The sequence below is a fragment of the Pipistrellus hanaki genome (genome assembly GCF_964339955.1).
Source record: "Pipistrellus hanaki genome assembly, chromosome: 1".
NCBI classification, from domain to species: domain Eukaryota; kingdom Metazoa; phylum Chordata; class Mammalia; order Chiroptera; family Vespertilionidae; genus Pipistrellus; species Pipistrellus hanaki.
In genome coordinates this window covers 55190854-55212909 of record NC_140503.1, presented here as the reverse complement: position 1 = coordinate 55212909, position 22056 = coordinate 55190854, and the positions used below count along the sequence as shown (strand labels likewise).

Below are 22056 nucleotides of genomic sequence, written 5' to 3'. Positions count from 1 at the left end.
TGCAATTTAAAGTTTCCATGTACATGCAGGGCAAGGCGAAAGTTGAAGAATAACATTCTTAAGTGTATGTATGCATTTAAATGGAATTACAAATGGAGGAACCTTGGCCTCATTGGAAATGTATAACGCTATAGTTGCTCTTATTTTGCTTTTTACATGAAGTCTTCTACATATCTTTTTGTAGAATGGATTCCCCAACTAGTAGATGCAAATCTCAGTCTTGCCTAATTGAGCCCAAGAAGGTTGTCACTGTATGTCACTTCACAGTTTGTTAGGATGAATTCAAAAACATCATTGCTACCAACTTCTCTAACACACCCTAGAGATTTCAAAACTTCTGAGAAAGTGTGTTAGTAGCCCCACTGTGTAAAGTTCAGTGACTTTTGCTAGGAAATGTACAGAGCAATGGTAGTATACACCATAGATAGACCAGATGTACATTTTTGTAGAATCAAAGAATATCAATATTGTAAGGAATAGTAGAAGGTGCTTTGCTACCCATTTGCTGCTCAAATCACTCTGAAATGTCCCCAAGCTACATTTTCTTGAACCAACATTATCATCATAATCACCGTTATCATGGTTAACATTTGTTTTTTTAAAGTACTACATAAAATACCACATGCTAAGCATTTTATATGTATTATCTCATTTAACCTTCACAAATTTCCTATACAACTAGGAACTATAAATATCTTCAGGTTAGAAGTGAAAACATTAAGGCATGGAAAGGAAAGGAAACTTGTTCCTAGGTCACACAGCTTATAAGTGGTGAAGCTGACACTGAACTGTGGTCATCTAAAGTCTGAGCCTACTCTTCATGTCATTTATGGATTAATGAACCAAATTTTTTAGAAGTCTCTAAATTACACATCTTTTTTTTTTCTTTCCTAATACAAATAAGTTCCACTGGTAATCTTTGACAGATTTGTTGGTGATAGCATGGTATAAAAGGCAAAGCCCAGCATTTCTTGCTCTTTTTCTTTCCTCTACCATACAAGTCTCAGGTAGCCCTAATACACTAGTATATGTTATGCCTCTTGTTTTCAAAGGGGCAGTTTACTGCATCTGGGTTGTTGGAAACCAGTAAGCATCTATTTCAGTGACTCTTCTGCATCTGGTGAAGGACAGCAGAAACTAGTCTTTCAGAGCCCGTTTCAAGTCTGGAAGCATTCAGATGTCTCTGATGCAATCAATTCCTAGAAAAAAGATTATTGATCACCCCTAGTCCCACCCAACCCAGAAAATAAATTAAAAGACAAACAAATGACACTAGGCCCCAGTATATAGTAGTATTCACTTACCAACAAATGGAAACTGGTTTGGGAAGACACCAAACATGGCATTACTATGCATTGTAAATAAAATGGAGAAGTAAGTGGCAACGCTGCCCCAGATGAAGACGTGATTAATGACCGTCCAGTAACTGGTATCCAACGCAATCTGCAAAGTCAAATACACAGGGGAGATCTTTCAGAACATCATTTTACTGAAATGCTCTGTGAAAAAAAAATGATTGCACCTGTTAGCTCCCAAACAACTTCAGGCTCTTCCACTTTTTGCACAACACAGGGCACTGACTTGACATTTCTGCTTGGCAACTGACTTTAGAACTTATATCTGAAAGCCATTATAATTGTCAAGGTTGAGTCAGAATCAAGAAATAACCTGTGAAGCTTCTTTTTATAGAAAAATAAGAAAGTGGAATGGGTTCTCATTTCAATGTTACTTTATAAGTTGTTTCAAACTTTTCTGTTGGGAAAAAATTATTTTCTTTAGTGGGAAAGTACATTTTATAATCTGAACATAAATTTCCACATGACCATTTTTGACACAGGAAAAATCTCTTTGACACCAATACTTTATCTCATACTGATGATCCTTTCTCTTATTCAAATAATAACAAAGAAAAATCCTTCATCCTCTTCTGACAAAGTTTAGACACTGGGGTTCATAGTGGTCTGAGAGCATGTTCACAAGCCTTCCAATACCTCGTTGTGGCAGCACAGCTAAAAGTGTGGGCTGCTATCAGAATGCCAAGCAAGCCACTGGTGATTATGAACCCTTGTGTTCTCGGAGAGAAAAAAAAGTAGGTTCTGACATCATTATATGAACCTCAGAGGTTCCAAATGTTCTAAGTACAGACCACAGATTTCTCACCTGCCTGAAGGGGTCCTACCTACATAGTAAATAGATCCTTCTCTGCACGTGGATATATATGTCCACTTCCCACATAAAGTTTACTGCTTTTTAAAATGTTGACCCATTAAAGGGATTCTGGAAGTCTTGGGTGTAAAATACCGGGCTTATAAAGGGACAGCATTTTCTTTCCTCATGAGGTCTAAGAACAGAAGACCCTGCCACCCATGCCTCAGCAAAGAGACACTGATTTTCCCGTTCATTTGGCTACTAAGACATTAGACAAAAATCTCCAAATCTATCTTCTATTGCCTATCATTTCATCACTATCCAGAGATACCAATAACCTGAATCACTTGGTATGAGTAGGCAAGGAAAAATCACAACAATTTTAAGACTTCGCTAAAAAAGAAGAACAGGTGGCTCCTATTGAGGCAGAACTAATGGGAAAGACAGACAAGTACTACAACAACAATAACTTAAAAAACGTAATGAGAACTCTTAAGGGGATGCAATTAGATACCAAGAAAAAAAATTCTGGAAGAAAAACACATTATTTCTGAATTCAAAAGCTGAGTAGAGAACCAAATATGAATAGTCCCTAATGAGAACTGAATTAATATTCTGGAAAAAAACAAATGGAAATAGTATCTCACAACAGAGAGCAAAAAGTTGAAGAAATAGAAACCATGTGCAAAGAGATATGAGAAAGGGATGGCAAATCCATAGATGTCAGATCCTTGGACACAATATGCCAAAAATGACATTTTAGAATGGAAAATAAACTTAAAAAAGTTATGATCAAAGAATGACGGAAGAAAACTGCTCTGCTATAAGAAACAGCAAGATTTTTCAAATGTGGGAGAGCAATCTAAATCCAAGGCAAATTAACACAAGAAGTTAGAGTCTGGTGACATTTGTGAAGTCCAAGGATAAAGAACACACACTTCTAGAGAAGGTATTACTTACAAAGGAGAGAATCAACTTAATATCAAACTGCCACACTAAAACTGGGATATTATGGAACAACTTTTACAAAGTTACCCCCAAAGAAGGCTCTGACTCAACAATCTTATGCCATTCCAATAGTGTAAATACAAAGACAAAGAAAGAAGACTCAAAAGTACAAAATCTATTTTTCCTTTTTGAAGAAATCACTCAAGGAAGTTGCTGCAACCAAATAAAAATTAAATCAGAACAAAGACCTCAAAATAACTAAAGACAAATACCATAAAAGTGGTGGTGAGCAATGATTCTTGTAAATTTGTAGTTGGCTTTAAATGCATAATAATGTGAATATGATCTGTAATATTAATTTAGAAAGAATTTTGAAACAGTCAAAACATATGTTTAAGGAGCATTTAATAACATCCTGGAACTAAAGTACTAAATCATTAACATGCAAGAGTTGGGGAGAGGAGTAGGGACAGGGATAATGAAGTAAAGTAAAAACATTTCCAAAATTGTTTAATATGGAGGTGGGTGAGGGAAAGTGCAGAACAGAATAGTGAAGCATTTGGTGAAGGTTATTGTTACTTAGTTTTGGTATAGTGGTATAGAAATAAGATTTAAACAATTATGAAAATAAGGGGAAATCGCTAGTAAAATAGGAATTCAATAGTAAAAGTTGTAAATTACTCAAGTAGGATGTTAAAAACAAACAAACACACAAGGCATCCAAGTATATAATGGAAAAAAATGAAATAAAAACATAGGATCAAAAATAATCCTAAAAGAACATGAAAGGAACAAAGTAAAATACATAAGTTATTATAATAAAATGAGTAGTTTAACTCTCTTATCAAAGGAGGAAAGACTAATAGAATGAGATAAAAAAGAAATGAAAATGAAGACATGGGCCCAGATTATATATCTGGTAAATGTAGACCCCAAAAAAGGCAAGAGAAATAAAAATATTAATTATTTAAGGTAAAATCTCCTTGAAATACAAGGAAAGCTTGATAAGAATCATAATCACCATTGAAAGTTTACTAAACTTCTCTCAACATTTGACAAGCCTGGTGGTAGAGGTGATGATTCCTGGGACTCGGTGACTCACCTGCCACCCAGTGTGACCAGAGCCAAGCTGTGAGCGGGGCAACAGCAGTGTTCTCCCTACAACAGTGCAGCCCTGCCCTGTGGTTGGGTGCTGCCTCCAGTGGCTACGCCTAGCTGTGGCTCTCCCTGTTTCATTTGCCCTCCTGGTGGCTTTTAAAAATATATATATTTTTTATTGATTTCAGAGAGGAAGAGAGTGGGAGACAGAGAGAGAGAAACATCAATGAGGAGAGAGAATCATTGATTGGCTGCCTCCTGCATGCCCCCTACTGGGGATGGAGCCTGCAACCTAGGCATGTGCCCTTGTCCATAATTGAACCTGGGACCCTTCAGTCGCATGCCGACACTCTATTCACTGAGCAAAACCAGCTAGGGCTACCTGGTGGCTTTCAATAAATCTTTTAGACTTAAAGAAGTCTCTCTTGTTTTTAACTACAATCTTTTTGGAAATTAACATGGCAATATTTATGAAATTTAAAATGTTTATATTCTCTGACTCTGCAATGGAAAAAACAACAACAAAACCATTGTTCATCTATCAGATTGATAAAAGTTAGTTCTGACTCCAGAAATTTAATTTTTTAGGAATTTATCTGGCAGTACATACAATCTATGAACTAGTATATGGAAGGCAACATTGCTTCAATAACAAAACAAAAAAAAAAAGGAAAAGAAAAAAAGAAACATTTTGAATGTCTATTATTAGAGAAAGGATGAATAAATTATTATATATCCATATTATAAAATTCTGTGCAGCTCTTAATAAGATTACAATAGATCTGAATGTGTTGATTTGGAAAGCTGTCCAAAACATGTCACTAAGCGAGAAAGAGATATTACAAAAGTTACAAGAATTTCTCCTGAATACATATGTGTGTGTGTGTGTGTGTCTCAAAGCAAAGAAAAAAAATATGGAAGGATTGACCTATGGTAATCATAATAGCTGTTAACCAGAGAAGTATAAGGAATGAAAGGAAGACGGTTGAGTTTATTTTAAATACTTCTATATTGTTTGAAATGCTAAAAGGAGAACTTTATCATTTAAATAACTGAAGAAAACATATTTAAAAAATAATAGAGATGGGTACAGTTTGGCCAATAGCATGAGCAGAACACATACATACGATTTATAACTGTAATTATAGACCAAAGAAATTTCATAGGGATTGTTACCACAATGACAAGTCAAGCTTAAACAGTGAGGAAAGGCCATTGATGCCACTATCAAAGTGAGCTCATTCACAGAATTCCTCAAATGTATTATTCTAAATATATATAAGACAGCAACTTCTGATTGAAGCCAAAATTGCAAAGCTTTTATTATTATAAACATTTATGCATTCATGTCTAAGAAATCTAAGGTAAAGCAGACATTTTCATGGCTTCCCAGAAATAAAAATAAGTAATAGACAAAAGTGACAGGAATTAACCTATATATTCCTTAAATTGAAATTTTGAGGTGGCAAGAGGATCTGTGTGTTTATCATCTATTTACAGAGTTTCTCCCCCATTTTATTCTAGGGTGATATTGGTGTCCTAGGAATCCCCTCATGGAAAAAAGATGTGGAACATGCATTCCCTGTACCTACTATGTATTGGGGGAAGGCCATAGCTTCCAGTTACCTTTATAAAGGAGGGAGGTCCACATGGCTTTGGAGTTGGGGATCTGAGGTTATATCTGTGTTTAAATCCTGGCCTATAGCATGTTTATTTTTTTCATCTATAGTAATAGCAACCATGTTTTAGAGGACTGTGAGTGGATAGGAGTAAATGAGATACTGGAATTATCTCAGTAACAATTCATTTACATAGGAAATGTTCAATTATTAGGAGCTGCTGTTGTAACTCTAAAAACCAGAAAAGCCTGACAGAAGCAAGTGGGCCAAGAATGCTTTTAGTGTCTACAGACATCTTCTTCCTCTGTTCTTCCAGATATTCTCTCTCCTAAACCCCAGTGCTCCTAGCTTTATGACCTCTCTCTTTTTCTTTCTCCTATATAAACAAGAAAGTATCTATCTTCCTTTATGCTCAGTGTAAACTTTCTTCTCATTCTGCCTGAAAGTTTGAATTTTAAACAGTCTTGCTGTAAAATAAAATACTTTATCCCAGAAAATTCTGGAGTCAGATAGGCCTGGGTTCCAATTTTGGACCTGGAACTCAGTGTGTGACCTCATTTAACCACTCAGCTTCATCTGTAAAAGGGGACAATAATACCTACTGCAAAATCAGTATAAGCATGATATTACTCATAGTGGTAATAACACATTTCTGAAGGCTACCACCAAGGACAGACTTACTTTAGTCATCTGAGGTAAGATGGGAATTAATTAATACAGCAGGGATAGTTGGGTATCTCAACCAAATTATTCTCATTTCCTTTGTTCAATTTTAACCTCTCTCTTCATATCCTTTGCCCTTCCATTCATTCAAAAAATACTTGTGTTTGACACTGTAGATTAAATTGGAATACAGTAATAAATGAAGCATGCCAGATGTTGGAAACTGGTATTCATTCTCACCCATGCTGCTTCTAGTCCACCATTACCAGCCTCGATCTCTCCTTTCTCATTCTCCTATCCAGAAAGTTCCTCAGTCTCCCAGCTGATTCAGGCCCCTCTAGCACTCAGAATTAGTGGTGGGCATATGAGTGAGGCAGGGAGATATCAGGTAGAGGAGAAATCCATGGAATAGGAGTATGTTGATAAGACTTAGAGGACTTTAACCCTGTAACATGGCAAAGAGATCACAGCCATCAACTGCTGAGACCCAGAACTCCATCTTTAGAAGTACAACTCCATGTGTACATTACTGCTTCCCAATTATGCCAAATACCCTGCAACTAGTAATAGTTGTGTTGTAAAAAATACCTCACCTTTTTAAGAAACACAAATGCCTTTATTTAGAACATTTATTTGGGAAATAAGACTACTGAATCCTAGTCCTAAACCTGCAATATAGTCAGTGTGTAATCTTGGGTAAATCTTGTATCCTCATTTGTTATATAAATTTTATTTAAAATTATACCAGTTATGTTTATAACACATGACCACCAATTATTTGAAACTCCTTTTTCTAGGAAATGGAACTTAATTCTCTTCGCCCTGAATGTGGACTTGACTTAGTGACTCATTTCTATTGACTAGTGTATGCAAACAGTTTATAGTGGAGAAACCTGAAATATATCATCTTAACTAAGTAACCAAGATCAGCATCACCAATAATAAATTATGTTGATATCATGTGCTCCCTTATAGGATGCAACAAAAAGAACACATCTCTGTGATTCTTCCCCCAAATCCACAATCTCAATCTATTCTTAAGAAAACATCCAACAAACCCAGAGACATTCTACAATACTCCTGACACTCTTCAAAAGTGTCAAGGTCATGAAAGACAAGGAAAACGAATGGTTAGATATTAGAGAAATCTAAGGAGACCGGACAACTAAAGGCAATGTGGGATCCCAGAACAGAAGAGGTCATTAATGGAAAAACTGAGGATACCTTAGCTCAGTTAATAGTATTATAGCAAGGCTAATTTCATAGTATTGATAATTGCACAGTGGTTATATAAGACTAGAAGCCTGGTGCATGAAATTCATGCATAGGGAGTGGGGGTGTCCCTCAGCCCAGTCTGCATCCTCTCCAATCTGGGGCTCCTTGAGGGATGTCTCACTGCCTGTTTAGGGAAGTCAAACATCCCTCTCACAATCCAGGACTTCAGGCTCCCAACAGCTCACCTGCCTGCCTGTCTGATTACCCCTAACTGCTTCTACCTGTAGCCTGATCAGCCCATAACCACTCCCCTGCCACCTGATTGACACCTAACTGCTCACCTGCCAGCCTGATTGCCCCTAAATGCCCTCTCCTGCTGGCCTGGTCCCCACCAACTGTTCTCCCCTACCGGCCTGGTTGCTCCCAACTGCCCTCCCCTGAAGGCCTGGTTGTCCCAACTTCCCTCCCCTGCAAGCTTGGGTCCCCCACAACTGTCCTCCTTTGCAGGTCTGGTCGCCCCCAAGTACCCTCCTCTGCCCACCTAGTCACCCCTAACTGCCTTCCCCTGCAGGCCTGGTCCCTCCCGACTGCCTTCCCTTACTGGCCATCTTGTAGTGGCCATCTTGTGTCCACATGGGGGTGGCCATCTTTGATCACATGGGGCAGCCATCTTGTGTGTTGGAGTGATGGTCAATTTGCATATTACCTCTTTATTATATAGGATGTTAGTGTTAACATTAGAGAAAAGTTAGGTGGACCACAGTTGATCTTGAGGAGATGGAAGGTGGAGAGTAGATCTTGGAGAGACAAAGGCCAATTAGGCCTGAGCCAGACAGACCTGGATAGTCCCACCAGGTTACCAATAATTATTCTGAGTCCTAAATATGAACCCTCTGAGAAACCATGGGTATCATTCTTATAAAACTTTGATAATCAAAGGTAAGAAATGTTAAATAGTTTGATTTTTAAAACTTCAAATTACAAAATGCAAAATTTTGTGAATAAACAATGTTTTTAAAATAAGATTGTTTCTCTGATTTCTCAACTTATGACAAAAATGGAGAAATGTAATGGTGACATCCAACCATAACAAGAACTGTGTGCTTCATGGGAAAAAACTGCTTCTAAAGATAAAGCTAATATAGAAACATAGCACTGGCATTGCTATGATAGAATATTAAAAAAAAAATAGATTATGGACAAACTAAGGAAAAAAAGAGAAAAAGAGATATAAAAATACCAACAGACTTTTTATATTAAAACAGACAAACAGAACTCCTTTCTAACCCAAAACTATAGCTAATTTTGAAAACTAATTTCACTAAAAACATATAATGCTGTCGTATCTACAATAAATTTTACAGGTAATTTTCGCCCTTATTTATATAGCAGTATGAAGAATCGTTTCCCTTTCCGTTTTATTCAGATATTGGTCCTTCATTTCATTTCAGTTACTACCTTTCAAATCACCTTTTGGGGCACCAACTAACAGGTCTGACCTGAAGATGAATAAGCAAAAAAGATGTCACCACTAAAAAGATGCCACTGTATATCCCACAGTTGCCCTCTTACTGGAGGGAGAATCCAGAAAACTGGAAATGTAGCCTCGTCAAAAGGAGTAGATCATCCAATTCCCTAGGCTGGGTCAATAAGAGTATACTGGTATACTGCATTTGCTCAGTGATCCAAAACCAACAAAACCAGAGAGGCTGGTGTGCCCAATATAGTGGCAAGATATAAACCTTATCCGATAATTCACTGTACTGATGAATGCCTTAGCTATATCAGTTGCTTCCAAGCCACTCCATGATTTTCTCCTCTGCTGCAGAATTGAATATTGGGGAACTAGACTTGGAGGGCTCACAAAGCACCAGTATGCTTTATTTAGTTGTAAAATAGACAAATAGAACTCTTTTCTTAATAGAGAAATCTAGTCTGCTTTTGGATGCTACTTATCTGACTCTGAATTTCGAACTTCCAAGATGTCAGGTGTTAGATGGCTTTGGTATGGATTTCATGATATCACTTAAATGGGCCAATGAATGACAAAGATGTCATGTTAAAGCAATATGTTTACATTTGATTCATTCAATTTAATAAATATTTATTGAGTCGTGAAGAAAAAGCCTGGGATTAGTGAGATCTTTTGTTGGATATGAGCAGCTAAGATTTGTAAAAGAAATTGTTTATAGGATAGAAAAAGGACTGGCCAAAAACAATTCAAACTCTATAAAAATTAAGCCTTTGATCAATACTTTCCAAAACAAAAACAAAAACAAAAACAAAAAATAAACAGAACCCCTCCCCCTCAATAAAAAATAAACAAACCAGAAGCCACATTGCTTGCTGTATCCATGCAGAGTTACAGATTTTAATGGATCAGAAAGCTTTTGTGAATTCTAACACCATAACTAACAGTGTTGTCCATAATTTGTTTAAAAAGGAAATAGAAACACAACTCTAGATATCCAGTGGAAGAAGATAAAAAATCATCCCTGCCTGCCAAGGTGGTGTGGCTCAGTGGTTGAGCATCAACCCATGAACTAGGAGGTCATGGTTTGATTCCTTGTCAGGGCTCATGCCTGTGTTGTGAGCTCAGTCCCCAGGGAAGGCATACAGGAGTCCTACCATTGATTATTTTCTCTCATCGTTGATGTTGCTCTCTCTCCTCCCTTCCTCCCTGGCATTGCTATGATAGAATATAAAAATATATATTTTAAAGAAATCATCTCTGTCAGATTCAGAGGTGCCACAGATACAACACTGAATCTCTTGAATAGTTCCAAGGAAAGGTATTGCCAGATAAACTTTAGATTTCACTTTAAAACTTGGAAATTATTAAGTCTTTTAGAAATTATGAAAAAAAATTTTCTTTCTGTTATAAGCGCAAAAATGTTCTTCTTCAAACACCAGAAGGATGTAGTAGTATAATCATATGTCTTTACTAACCACGCTCAATCCCAAGAAGTGATTCATTGGGTGGTTTCTATTAATGTGGAGGTTATAGACACCTATGCTAATTTCCTACTTGTGTTAATTTACGTTAAAATTTCTTTCTTTTTTCAGCTTTAGTGAGAAATAATTAACATATTTTGCTACATACGTTTAAGGCATACTGTATGATGGTTTTATTTACATTTATTGTGAAATGATTACCACAATAGGTTCAGCTAGCATCCATCTCAACGTGTGTAGTTAAAAAGGAAGCCCCAGTGTTCTTGTAGGATTTTTTTTTTTCCTCTGAGAAGTAGACAAAAATCAGTAAACAGTGAAACAGAATTTTAAAAGTTTTAAAGCCATGATTTAAGATGTTTTCACCAACAAGTTTACCTGCACGCTGACCACAATGACCAAAGACGTGGCCATGGTAACTGCAAAAGACTGGTAGTCGGCAACGTGCTGCCCATCTTCTCCAGTATCTCTGTAAAAGGCCCCATAAGGGATGAAGAAAAGGGCTAAGGAGGTGTAGATTCCATGTGCCATGCAGATGAAAAATCTACGCTTGTTAAAAAGTAGATTCAGCTGTCCAGGTTTGTAGAGCTGGGGAAAGTCCATGCTGTTCCGGTCACTTACATCCTGTCAACAGAGAGTTATTTCAGCAGAGGAGATTTGAGGAGAAGTCAGAGGCCCCAAATTCCCTATCTCCAGAAATAGCAAGTGCATGTCTAAGCATGCCCTCATATGCACTACTCATTATCTTGTTTTTGTTCCCACAATAACCCAGAGGATACTAAAATGATCCCTATTATATAAAGGAGGAACTTGAGTTTCCAAGAGAGATTCATGAGAGGTTACACAGCTCTTCTATCAGAACCAAAACCTGACTCGCACCCAGATGTTTGGCTTCACTTTTAAGTTTTCTTTCCTGACCCCAGGATCCTAGTACATCATGTGCAGTCAATGGACCCCGGGGTTCATTGCCAAGGCAGTAAGTGGTAGTAACCAGGTGATGGCAGCAGAGAGCTGCAGAGTTGGAATTGGCTGACCAGAGTTCCCAGCTTAGAGGAGTGGCTGAGACAGAATTGGGGAACAGGAAAAGGGGAAAACTGCATGTGGGAGTCCAGGTGGGCAGGAAGAGCTGAGTGTTCTGCCCAGGAAAGATTCCAGTGATCGTTAGGATTTCTACAATATAGAGGGGATCGTGTTTGGCCCCAATGGGAATCCTGGAGAAACAGTGACTCCTGAGTTTAATGTGCATGTAAATCACCTAGGAGCAAATTATGATTCAATAAGTCGAGGGCCCGAGACTGCATTTCCAACCAGCTCCAAAGCTGATGACCACACTGTGACCACCAAAGCCAAATGCCCAAACCAAAAAGGATGGCAAGGACTGACCAAAGAGGACATCAGAGGGGCATTGATGGAGAAGAAGCAGCTAAAGAGAAAGGAATGCCGTTATGAACTCTGGGAGCAGACCAGATTCTCTTTCCCCTTGTGGGATGGCTTGAGTCTTGGTGAATGGGGTCTCAGAAAGAACACTGACATATTCTTTTTAGGAAGTCTGGTTTTGAGATGTTGTTGGGGGCTTGATTTCTCAGTCCAGTGACTGTGCGGTTGAGTGCACAGACTTTGAAACCAAACAATCCTGAGTTCAAACCCTGGCTCTACAGCTTAGTTGCTGTATAGTCTTAGACCTGTCTGACCTTCAGTTTCCTAATTTCCAGACATGCTAACAAATGCACTTCTGTCACAGGACTACTGTCATCATTAAATGGGTATGTATTCAGCAGAGTTCCTGCCATACCTTACGTAATAAATATGGATGCCTCTATAAATAATAATAAATTAAATAACGATAATAATAATAACACTGGTAGCAAGCTCAGGGCCAAGTGACCTGGTGTCAGGCTGAATCCTATAACTTATTGGCTGATGGCTTTGGGGCAGTGACTTGAACCTCCGAACCTTGCTTTCCTCCTTATAAAATGAGTGATTTGTATGTGACCAATGAGACCCTCTCAGTATAGCACTCTATGATCCTGGGATCAGTTTAAGAACCAAAGTTGACAAAGCAGAAAAGGAAAAGAACAAACAATAGAGGCCTTATTATATAATTTTTTCAAATTGCACAATAATCATCTTTTCCCAGAAACTGCCTTACTTTTATTATTTTACTAGAGGCCCAGTGCATGAAATTTGTACATATGGAGGAGGGGGGGGTGTCTTTCAGCCCAGCCTGCACCCTCTGCAATTTGGAACCCCTCGAAGGATGTCCAATTGCCCAGTGGGATCGGGCCTAAACAGACAGTCTGACATCCCTCTCACAATCCACGACTGCTGGCTCCCAACTGCTTGCCTGCCTGCCTTCCTGATTGCCCCTAACCACTCCTGCCTGCCAGCCTGATCACCCCCTAACCACTCCCCTGACAGCCTGATTGATGCCTAGCTGCTCCCCTGCCAGCCTGTTTGCCCCCAATTTCCCTCCTCTGCTGGCCTGGTCACCCCTAACTGCCCTCCCCTGCTGACTTGATTGCCCCCAATTGCCCTCCCTTGCAGGCCTGGTCCTTCCCAACTGCCCTCCCCTGCTGGCCATCTTGTGGTGGCCATCTTGTGTCCACATGGGGGCAGCCATCTTTGACCACATGGGGACAGCCATCTTGTGTGTTGGAGTGATAGTCAATCTGCATATTACTCTTTTATTAGATAGGATTCCACATACTAAGGAGATACAAAGTACCAAGAAAAGAGACACTTGTCCACATGAGCACTTGAAAATGAATGTGCATAAATCCTCTACATCTAAGGTTTTTAGGAGTTTATTACTTTGTGTACAGCTCCATAAAATGTGCTCTTCACACACTGCCCTTTTTACATATGAAAAGTGAAACTTATAGCTGACTACAAAGCCACAAAATGGGAGAGTGGAGTGAGCTCATAATGTGAAGATTTATATTTTGCAATAGATGGCTTTGGGCCAGAAAGTGAGGCTTAGCAAATGGGTCTAACAACAGCCTGGAGAAAATCTGGTCTCCTTAAAAAATACTTCAAAAAAAATTTTTTTAATAATATACTGTCATTGTGCCATGGAAACTCTTCTGGCTAGCCTTTCACTTCCCCACAGGCAGTCAGACATGTCCCCGCTTCCAGAAAATACCTTCCAAGGCTCTGAGTATACCAAGGAGCCACCATTTTTTATAAATGATTCCTTCTCTTCTCTCCTCTGAAGCATGTTGAGTTAAACAAAAGACTGTGATGCACCCTCTCTCCCCCTGGCTATGGGGCTGTGTGTGTCTCTCTCTCCCATTGGGAGAGTTCTCTACTTGTCTGTAATTCTGTTCTGGAATGTGCTGATCGAGGAAGTCTCACCACAAATGCTAGCTCTCTGCACTCCAACCTGGTTCCATGAATTTGTATCTATCATTCATGGTTCTCTACACTCTCAGAGGCTAATACCTCACTTCCTGGTGTGTGAACCACAAGGCACTAGTTCTGAGGCATTTTTAATAAGTGATATATGAAAAATAGGTAGCTGAAAGTACAGTCAAATGAGTTTGGAAAATTCTTAATTAAGAAGAAGTTAGACTATTTCCTGCAGGACATCTTAGAGCCTTAAGAGCTGCCTGGAGTTAGACTGAACTCTATCACTTATTGGCTGTATGGTTTTGAGATAGTGACTTGAACCACTATATCTACCAGAACAGCAGCTCAGTCTCTCACTACCTTGTGATGAGAGAATGCATTCAACAACTCTACTTAGATAGACTCTGTCTGCCTTTATGCACCAGAGGACACATGAAAATGCTCAGAGCCTTAAGAGCTCTGAGATGGTGGAATATGAATCTAGGGTATGAATCTCTAAGAGGAGAGTACCCAAACTTTGATCAGAGAAACTTCTTGGGGCAGTGGGGAATTTTAAAGACAGTATTATATGACCCATATAATACCTATTAAAACAACTGCACTCCTAAGACTCTTTCTATGACTTGTATCTTCTACTTAGAAGTTAGAAGCAACTAAAAGGCATCAACAGAGAAAAATAACTTGCAAATAGAGGAAAACACACATACCTGGTCAAAAATCCCCATGGCTAAAACAGGAAGTGATGTGTAGACAATGTTAAATAGGGTGATGAACCACTGGTCATAGACAGTCTGAAAACAAATAGCACATCAGTGAGAAACATCGTCTATAGGAGTGATGATACATATTTACTTGTCAGCTCTTAAATGAAATTTCTCAATTTCCTGAGGTGGGTGAGAGTTTAGTTTTGGAGTCAGACAGACATGAGTTCTCCCCAAGGCTTTGTCTTATCAGCTCCCCTGCCTTGGTGGGAGACTAGATCTCTCTCAACTTCCATTTCTTCACCTTAAAATGAAGCCATACACTCCCTACAGACTTTCATCCTACAGGAATGAAAGGAGATGACCCAGAGAGAAGAACTCTGGACACATTCAAGGCCTGGACCCTTGTGGTGGGTTATTATTTCACTCTTCAGCTTTGCAATGGCTTATAGTGAGTCTAATGATCTAACCTAAGTGATATGCAAAGGATCCACTAAAGTCTTCAGAGGGAGACACAAGCATTAACTGTCAGCTCTAGCCTATTTTCAAAGGGAGAGCTTTTTCTTGGGAGTGGTTTAAAGTAAAGTGGAATGGAGCTATTTGCTCAGGATACTATATATAAACAAGGAAGATTATAGAAATCTCCCTTCACATCTATATAGATTACTTCCTTGCATGAGCCTCACTCACTAAAATTCAATGATACATACAAAACAGGTATTATATATCCATTTGTTAATGATTACATAGAAATGTAGAAACAGAATATTTCAGAGTTACAAAGCATAATACAGGTAAAGATAAAAATTAAAACTCAGGTCTCCAGCTCCTAAACAATGCCTATTCTGCCACTAATATTTAATCAATCAATCAATCAATCAATATTTATTAAGAAACCACAGCAATGGTAATTCAACCTGATCATTCAGATAAAAATTCCTCATGAAATTTGCATTCTAATGATGTCAGGAAATGGACAATAAACAAGATTATATATATCTGAATGAGTTAGAAAATAATAAATACTACAGAGGAAAGGGGAATAGGGAGGGTTATAGTTGTAGAAAGGTGATTAGAGAGGCTTTCACTGAGTAGTGACACTTGATAAAATGTAGTATACAACCTTACAGAATCCCAGCCCAGAGCAGGAATCTTAACAGGGTCCCAGATGCCAACTCCTATTACCCCAAGAGTCTACCAGAACAGCAGTTCCATCTCTCACTTCCTTGTGATGGGAGAATGCATTCAATAACTCACTTAGACAGATTGTGTCTGCCTTCATGCACCAGGGGACACATGAAAATATTTATCATAGCATTGGTTGTAATAGCCCCAAATCAGAAACAACCAAAACATCCATCAGGTGTACCATATTGATATAATGAAATATTACAGAATAATTAAAAGCAAGAACTACAGCTACATTCATAAACAAGAATGAATCAAATGCTGAACAAAAGAAGCCAGGAAAAAAAAGTATGATACCATTTAAATAAAGTTCAAAAATGTGCCAATCTTTTCTTCATACTCATGGTAAAATTAAAAGACGAAGCAACAACATGATTATAAAATGCCAGGGTATTTCTAAAGAGTTGTAAATGCCATCTCTAAAGAGTTGTAAAAAGGGCATGGCTGAGTAAAGGTAAGGGAAGCTTCTGGGAATTTGGCAACATTCTGTTCCTTTCACTGGATCACAGTTACATGGATGTTCGTTTTACAATATACTAAACTGACTTTTTTTTTTATGTGTTAGGTACTTTTTTGCAGATTGTTTATATTTTACAATTTAAAAGGAAAACATATGACCTTTTATAGTTATAGCCTGGCAAAACTTGGACACAGGGAGGATTTTAAAATTCCACACTCCAGGCCAATTAAATCAGTATCTGTAGGGGTAGGATGATCCAGGTAACGGTAGTTTTAAATTTTTTTGAGGAGGCCCTGGCCAGGTGGCTCACTTGGTTGGAGCATTGTCCTATGAACCAAGATATTGCAGATTTCATCACCAATTAACACTTACCTAGGTTGCAAGTTCAATCCCATTGGGGCATGTTTGGGAGGCAACTGATTAATGTTTCTCTCTCCCCACCTTCCTCTTTCTCTAAAATCAATTTAAAAAATATATCCTCAGGTGAAAATTAAAAAAAAAAAATTCTCAGGTAATTTCACTAGGAAGCCAAGGTTAAGTTTGATTATTTCACTCATCCCTATGCCCCCATCAAAGAGAGGGAGAAAAATTGCTGACACAAATCCCCCACTATTTGTAATGGCCTCTGACTTCCACTCTTCAAACATATCAATTCATTTCATGATTGCAATTTGAAAAATATGAAAAGGGGGAAGCAGCCAAACTGAAATCTTGTGGCCCCAGGCAGCACCCGGTGCTGGTCAGATCACTTATTTTTCCTTTATCTCATCTACCCCCCAACTTCCACTCACAGTGAAGGGATGATTTCTGGTATTAGGAAGAGAGAAAGAATCTGGGAAATTATGACATGCTAAGCTGTCAGTAGCTGATAGTCTGACATAAAGTGCCACCACCATTGTCACAAACTGACTAGCACTAAAACCTACAATTATTTCACAGCAGCATTTTTAAGTTGGAACTTGAATTTGAAGCCAACTTTTGCAGTTGGAACAAGAGAGGACAAGAAGAGAAAATCATGAGAATCAAGCTTAAATGAGTTTTTGGTATTTCTTGGAAGAATTTTACTGCCACTCAGAATCACAACAAGAAATGATATTTACTGAGCCTCTACCATGTAACAGGCACTAGTTCAAGGGTTTTACATATATTGACTCATGAAATCCTTACAAACTTATGAGGCCATTACTACTAACAGCCCCCAAATTACAGATTAGAAAACTGAGTCCCATCAAGGTTGAAAGATTGCTCAATGTCATGCATTGAACATAAAGATTTTCTTTTTTTCCTTTTAAAAAAAAATATATTTTATTGATTTTCTACAGAGAGGAAGGGAGAGGAGAGAGATAGAGAGCTAGAAACATCGATGAGAGAGACAACAACCAGCTGCCTCCTGCACACCCCACACCAGGGATGTGCCCGCAACCAATCTACATGCCTTTGACCAGAATCAAACCTGGGACCTTTCTGTCGCAAATTGAAGCTCTATCCACTGAGTGCAACCAGTTTCGGCAAACATAAGATTTTCAAAGTATGGTCTAGAGAACTTCTAGGGTACCAACAAGGTCAAAACTATTTTCACAAAGATATTTAGGAGTTAATTTACTTGCCCTTTTCTATCTTTTTCTTGCATAAATGCAGATACAACCAATTGAATGAAGAAGCAGATGTGAGAATCCATCCTAGGACCCAAGTCAGAAATCTGATATTTCTCTCTGCAATACTCCACAACAAATTAATCCCCAAATCCCACAGATTTAACCACTCCAAATGACTTGTGTTCCTGGCCAAGTCATTCTTTACTTCTATAACTTTCCTCCTATTGTCCCTTTTGCTGGGATGCCCATCCTCTTACTCCTCACCTTCTTCACTATGATTGATCCTTGAAGGATCAGTACATGGACAGGTCTTCCAGGAAGCCCTTCTGAGCCCTGCCCCCTTCCACCCTCCAGAGATGGGATCCAGATACTTCTTAATAGTCCCCATGACACTCCACACCTCACTGCTTCATAACTGTCAACTTCAATTATTTATGTGCCAGTTCCCAGCACCACTTCCAGTAGACTGTGAGCTCCTTGTGAGCAGGTTATATGACTTACACACATCTGTGCCAACCCAAGACCCAAGAACCTAACTCAGTACCTGGCATGTGGTAATTACTCAATGAAAGGAAGCTTTGTCTTAAAGGTTAGGGCTTTGAAATCAGAAGACAGAACTGGGTATTCTTGAGATAATCCCTCTGAGTCTTAGGTTTCTTGGCTATAAAATGGGGATTCAAGGGAGGCAGTGAGCATTCAATGAAATAAGTAAATGCCAGTACAGCAGCACCTGACAGATAGTGCTCAATAAGAGCATACCTTTATTATGGAAGGAAGGAAGGAAGGAAGGAAGGAAGGAAGGAAGGAAGGAAGGAAGGAAGGAAGGAAGGAAGGAAGGAAGGAAGGAGGGAGGGAAGGAAGGAAGGAAGGAGGGAAGGAGGGAAAGGAAGGAGGAAGGGAGGGAGGGAGGGAAGGAGGGAGGGAGGGAGGGAAGGAAAGAAGAAAGGAAGGAAGGAAAGGAGAGAAAAAGAAGGAAGGAAGGAAAATGGGGCAGAGGGATCCAAGCTTCAAATGATGTGTTTGATGAGTAAGTGAAAAGGCCTATTTTTTCACTAATTATTTAATTAGTGAAAAAATAGGCCTTTTATTATCTAAAATACAATTATATACTGCTATAACTAACTATAGATATTTATTTCTATTATAAACTACTGTAGTAATGAAATCAATAGAAAATTAGAACAAGATTTAAAGAAAACTGAATGCCTGAATATAATTAAGCTTTTTCTTCATGAATACTTAATTATATCGATCACTGGTCACACTAACCAAACTGTGTTCATCTGAACCATTCACCTTTTTAAAAAAATGCCTTTTCTGGCTTAGCACAATTGAGGTTTAAGGGCTTCCACAAAGATTAAAGTCACAAGCAGTATTTCTTATACAAAGGTTTCTTCTTTCCCTTGCAAGAGATCTCCACCTATTCAAAGAGCTATCCTGAAGGTCTTTAGATAACCTCAGAAAAAATTTAATTATCCCCCCTTCTGGGACCTAGGACCAGCTGAGAGAGCCACACTAGCCCAGGGCATGACCCATGTGGATTCCCATCCCTATTCCTCTCATTCCAGGTATTCTTAAGCCCTCTACCACTTCCTCTATCCACCTACCTCCAATCACACTCATGGGTGCACACATGTGAGTTGGCCAGACATCCCAAAGAGATGGGCTGGATGGAAGAGAGAGAAGGAATGATTCTTCTGGAGCCTCTGGTGTGTGAAGAATTCTGGCCTGAGACTAGACCAGTCTAATGGTGCTGACACTCTAATTTTGGATAACTCAGATTGTTTATATAAACAGGAGTTCCTATTCATGTAATATTTATTATATTTATTATATAAACATATTTTAATATAAATATTTTAAGATGTTTTTAATTTATTTCAGCAAGAGGGAGAGATAGAAATATCAATGATGAGTGAGAATCATTGATCAGCTGCCTCTTGCACACCCCCTATTGGGAATCAAGCCTGCAACCTGGGTATGTGCCCTGACTGGGAATCGAACCATGACCCCCTGGTTCATGGGTTGATGCTCAACCACTGAGCGACACCAGCTGGGATAAATATAAATAGTTTAAAAGTTTTATCCTAGGGCCAGTCATATCATCTCAACTTCCAAATTGTCAGTTCCCAATCTACAATATCCTGAATAAGAGAAAATCCATGCTCCTGTGAAATGCCATTAGTCTTTTTGGAACCATATAAGTGTCTCCTCAGAGAGAAGAAAAAAAGGGAGAGAGAGTTCTCCATTTTTCCAACTTCACTGTTTTCCTTTTTAAGGAAAGCTCCTCCTGGCTCCTTTCTTTGGGGGAGCAATTTATCAATCGTATCAACCATTTTATAGAGTAAAAATATTCCAACTACAAATTACCCTCTAAACGCTTGGGAAACAAAAACTCCATGATTTATAGAATACCATATTTAAATAAACCTTAACAAGGCTCTTACACAGTTACAAAGGGCTTTTCACTCTGAGACCATTGGCTTAGCTCCTTGTTCAAACAACAGGGTGAACGGCCTCTTTTGAAGACATGCATCCCTGTTTTTGCTGTGTGTTGCAGGAGAAAACTATATAATAATATTTTTTTTCTTTTTGGCCTGAAAAAACATTTGTCATTTAAAGAAAACACATTTTGGAATAAATATGAGGTGCTTGGCCTCAACACATCTGTTCCTGGTTTGTGTAATTAGCAGAAACCCATGAGCAGGATCCAGGAGGAATGGCCAGAGACTGAGCAACTGCCCCTCCCTGGGTTTTTCACAGAGCACATCTGGAAGGCGAAGGGGGTGGGAGTGGGGGTGGAGGGATAACCGCCATGCCAGGTTCAGATGGGCTCACAGGTAACCAAATCCATCAAGTCATCAAAGCCTTGAGATTAGTCGCACTCTTTTCCAAACTTTTCATTGTGAGTTTTCTTATATTGTTTGGCAGAAAGAAAGTTTTTCTGGCCTTGACAACATAATTGTTTCCATATCGCCACAGAATTAAAGAAAAAAAAATACGTACACAGCTCTGTATCTCACTGACAATGATAAATTGTCATCAGATAATATCATCTCACAAGTACACAGTGCCAGTAGTTGCATAGTTTCAACTATGAATTTCTTAAATAGAGCCTCAACCAATGTCTTTTATTTTTTGGCTCTATACCTGGTGGGGGATAGCTCATCTTTATTAAAAATCCTGAGGGCATAGAGCACTTTAAAAATAAGTTACATTTATAAATGATGCATGCAAACCCACAGTGGACTCCATGAAAATCATGTGAGCTTTGATAACAGTTTATGATGAGACATAGCCTTGCAAAGAATCCATGATTCAGCTTAGAGACCTATTTGACCTTTGTCCAGACCCCTCTGGTTGGAAATCTTATCAGGAGAGATTATATTTAATTTGTCTCTCAGCAGCAGTTTGGGTGAAGTGCTTGCTGCCCAAGCTTCCAGATAACTCCGGGAGGCAGTTTGCCTAGAGACAGGCCTGGCCTTTCTAAGGGCCTAAGGCCTGGGAGACACTCCCCAAGACATAGCTTTCTCTCAATAAGGGAGTCCATCTTTCCCAATAGTCATATTGTACTGAACGTTCTAGACGTTTCTCCTTCAGATTTGAAATAAAAGCAAACATATGCCTGGTTAGGTTGGGGGAAGATAGTTTAAGAACAGAAGAACCCTGACCAGTGTGGCTCAGTTGGTTGGAGCATTGTCCCTGTATACCAAAAGGCAGCAGGTCCAATTCCTGGGTCAGGGCACATACCTAGGTTGTGAGTTCAATCTCTGATCAGGCATGTACAGGAGGCAACTGATCAATGTTTTTCTCTCACTAATCTCTCTCTCTCTCTCCCTCTCTCTCTCTCTCTCTCTCTCTCTCTCTCTCAATCTCTCTCTCTCTCTCCAAAATCCATAAAAATAAAAAAAAACCACAACAACTGATATATTTTAAAAAAACAAAAGCCCTGTCCAGTGTGGGTTCAGTTGGGTGAGTGTTGTCCCATGCACCGAGAGGTCACTGGTTTGATTCCTGGTTAGGGCACAGGCCTGGATTGCAGCCTCCCCAGTAGGGGCATGCTGATTGATAGTTCTCTCCCATCAATGTTTCCCTCCATCCCCTTCTCTCTCTCTCTTTCA

General features: G+C 38.9%; 1 protein-coding gene across 7 annotated transcripts in view; it reads right to left on the bottom strand.

Moving 5' to 3' along the window:
* The window catches only part of ATP8B4 (ATPase phospholipid transporting 8B4 (putative)), a 246461-nt gene that overhangs the window by 5529 nt on the left and 218876 nt on the right, over positions 1-22056 (bottom strand). For all 7 annotated transcript variants that reach the window (XM_084898218.1, XM_084898216.1, XM_084898217.1 and 4 more), the window contains 3 exons: positions 14699-14782; positions 11022-11267; positions 1305-1443 (listed from right to left, as the gene is read on the bottom strand). In XM_084898218.1, coding sequence (XP_084754344.1) covers positions 1305-1443; positions 11022-11267; positions 14699-14782 — 469 coding nt within the window. The remainder of the gene's footprint in view (positions 1-1304; positions 1444-11021; positions 11268-14698; positions 14783-22056) is intronic.